At 43.5% G+C, this 2,635-nt stretch overlaps 1 protein-coding gene across 1 annotated transcript; it reads right to left on the reverse strand.

The window, feature by feature from the left end:
- On the reverse strand, positions 359-1,642 carry LOC107620810. Its single transcript, XM_016322926.1, has 2 exons — positions 1,189-1,642; positions 359-1,065 (listed from the first exon to the last, which is right to left on the reverse strand). The coding sequence occupies exons 1-2, from the start codon at positions 1,640-1,642 to the stop codon at positions 359-361; spliced, it is 1,161 nt and encodes a 386-aa protein (XP_016178412.1).

A 2,635-nucleotide genomic window follows, 5' to 3' on the forward strand; every position in this document is an offset into this window, starting at 1 on the left:
TGTCATCGATGAATACAACAACAAACTTATCTAGATACGGATGGAAAATTCTATTCATGTAATCCATGAATATTGCCGGTTCATTAGTCAACCCAAAAGACATCACTGTGTACTCATAATGTCCATAGCGCATCCTAAAAGTAGTTTTGGGAATATCCTCATCTATAACCCTTATCTGGTGGTATCCGAATCGCAAATCAATCTTAGAAAACACGCCAGCTCCTTGTAACTGGTCCATTAGGTCATCAATTCTTGGCAACGGATATTTATTATTCACAGTAACCTTATTCAGCTGCCGATAATCGACACACAGGCGCAAACTTCCGTCTTTCTTCTTTACCAGTAGCACTGGCGCTCCTCACGGGGAAACACTCAGTCGAATGAAGCGTTTACCTAATAGATCTTCCAGCTGAACCTTCAACTCAGCCATTTCTAGAGGTGACATCCTATAAGGAGCACTCGAGATCGAACCGGCTCCAGGCACCAACTCAATTGTGAATTCAACCTCTTGGTTAGGTGGAAATTCATCGATATCATCCGGAAACACCTCTGGGAACTCACAAACAACCGGAATCTGCTTCAAACTTTGATCATCACCCGAAATACTCGCAGTTAATAGCATGATACCCTGGCATTCGATCCCAGAACAATTTACTGTCATAGAGTTCAAATAGTAGCTATTCGCCACAACCGGCCCTTCTGTATCCTCCAGCATAAAGCACACTGATTTCTCAGAATAGTCGAGTAGAACATGGTTCTTAGATAACCAGTCTAACCCCATCATGAGATCAAGACCAGTCATCAGCAGACAAATCAGATCATGCACGAATTCACGTTGTTGTACTCGAAACAGAACTTGTAGACATCCTATCCTAGTCACCATAGCTTCATGGGTAGCATTATACACCTTTAAATCATAACCCAAGACCACTATTTTCAATCTTAGTTCATCAGCCTTCTCAAATGTAATTAATAAATGTGTTACTCCAGAATCAAACAATGCACTTAAAACTTTACTGGCTATCTTACACTTACCTCTGATCAGTGTCTCTGACCCCTCAGCACCTGCTACAGAAGTAGTATACACTCTCCCTAGCTACTGCGCTCTACCAGTCTCATACTTCTTCTTTTCTGGGTAGCCTCAAGCCAGGTGCCCGGGTTGTTCATAGAAGTAGCACACTCCCATACCCAGTATGCATGGAACTCCTGGATGATGCTTCCTGCACCTCTGACAGCTCAAGTCCTGCTGTGGCTGCTTCCTAAATCTTCTGCCCTGATTAGCATTGTTATTCGGTCTCCTAAAATTGCCTTGACCAAGATTAGGTTGCTGAATGAATCCCCCATACTTAAAGTTCCTTCCTCTTGGTGCAAAATTCCTCCCTGGAGTCCTCTGGAAAGGTATCCTCATGCTTCCTTTCTCTGCTGCCGCCTTTCTTACACATTCTTCTGCCACCCTACTCTTGTTTACGAGTTCAGAGAACACCCTGATATCTATTGGTGCAACGGAGTTCAGAAATTCACTCCAAAGGCCTCCCTCATACTTGATGTATTTCCATCCAGCAAAATCCTCTGGAGCACCTTGACAAATACGAGAGAACCGGCACAGTTTCTCAAACTTATTAGTATACTCAGTAATAGTCATCTGCCCTTGCTTTAATTGCATCAATTCAAGTTCTTTGGCATTTCTATCCGAATTAGGAAAATACTTCTTGAAGAACTCTGTTTGGAACAATTCCCAAGAAATTATAACCCCATCAGGCTACGAAATACGCCGCATCCCCTGCCACAATACTGAGCCTCACCTTGTAGCTGATAAGTCCCAAACTCAACCCACTACTCCTCGGGAACCTGCTGAGCCTGCAATGTCCGCTCCATAGCTTGAACCCAATTGTCCGCCTCAGTGGGGTTTGAGGTCCCCTTGAAGGTCGGAGAGTGAACCTTCAGAAATATGGCAAGTGTCATAGGGCCTTCTTGGCCATTATTGTTCCCATGATTACCGTTGTTTATCTGGTTTCCCAGTGCTTCGGCTATCACCTGCATAGCCGCAGCCATGTTTTCCAGGGCAGTCATGAAATCTAGAAGGTTATTCCCTGTCGGGCCAGGATTTGCATTGCCTATTCTACCCCTGCCTCACCTGCGACCGCGTCCACGAGTCGACATCTGGTTCCTATACACGCCAAACAAGTGATATCAAGTTGATTAGTCTCAATATCACAAGTCTAGTGCTTCAAGTCCCAAATGCATGCTCATGAACGTTTATGCCACATATATCAATTAGATATCCTAATAGCACATAGACACATACATAGAGAATGCACAGAAGTATACTCAGTCCGTCCCTCAGGCTCTATAGAAAGGAATGGCTCTGATACCATAATGTAACACCCTACCACACAGAGCTTTATGCTTAAGCCATAAAACAGAGGTGGTGTGGTATTACGGCCTCTAAAATAAAATATATACATATAGTAGCAGAAAAAGTATAATAACTAGGAGCCTTGAAAAACAGGTGAAACAAAATCTACAAAATGAAAGGCGCAATGCTCTCAGGCTCTAATGGCTCTGATACCATAATGTAACACCCTACCACACAGAGCTTTATGCTTAAGCCATAAAACAGAGGTGGTGTGGTATT

This window comes from Arachis ipaensis, chromosome B10 (assembly GCF_000816755.2).
Source record: "Arachis ipaensis cultivar K30076 chromosome B10, Araip1.1, whole genome shotgun sequence".
Taxonomy (NCBI): Eukaryota; Viridiplantae; Streptophyta; class Magnoliopsida; order Fabales; family Fabaceae; genus Arachis; species Arachis ipaensis.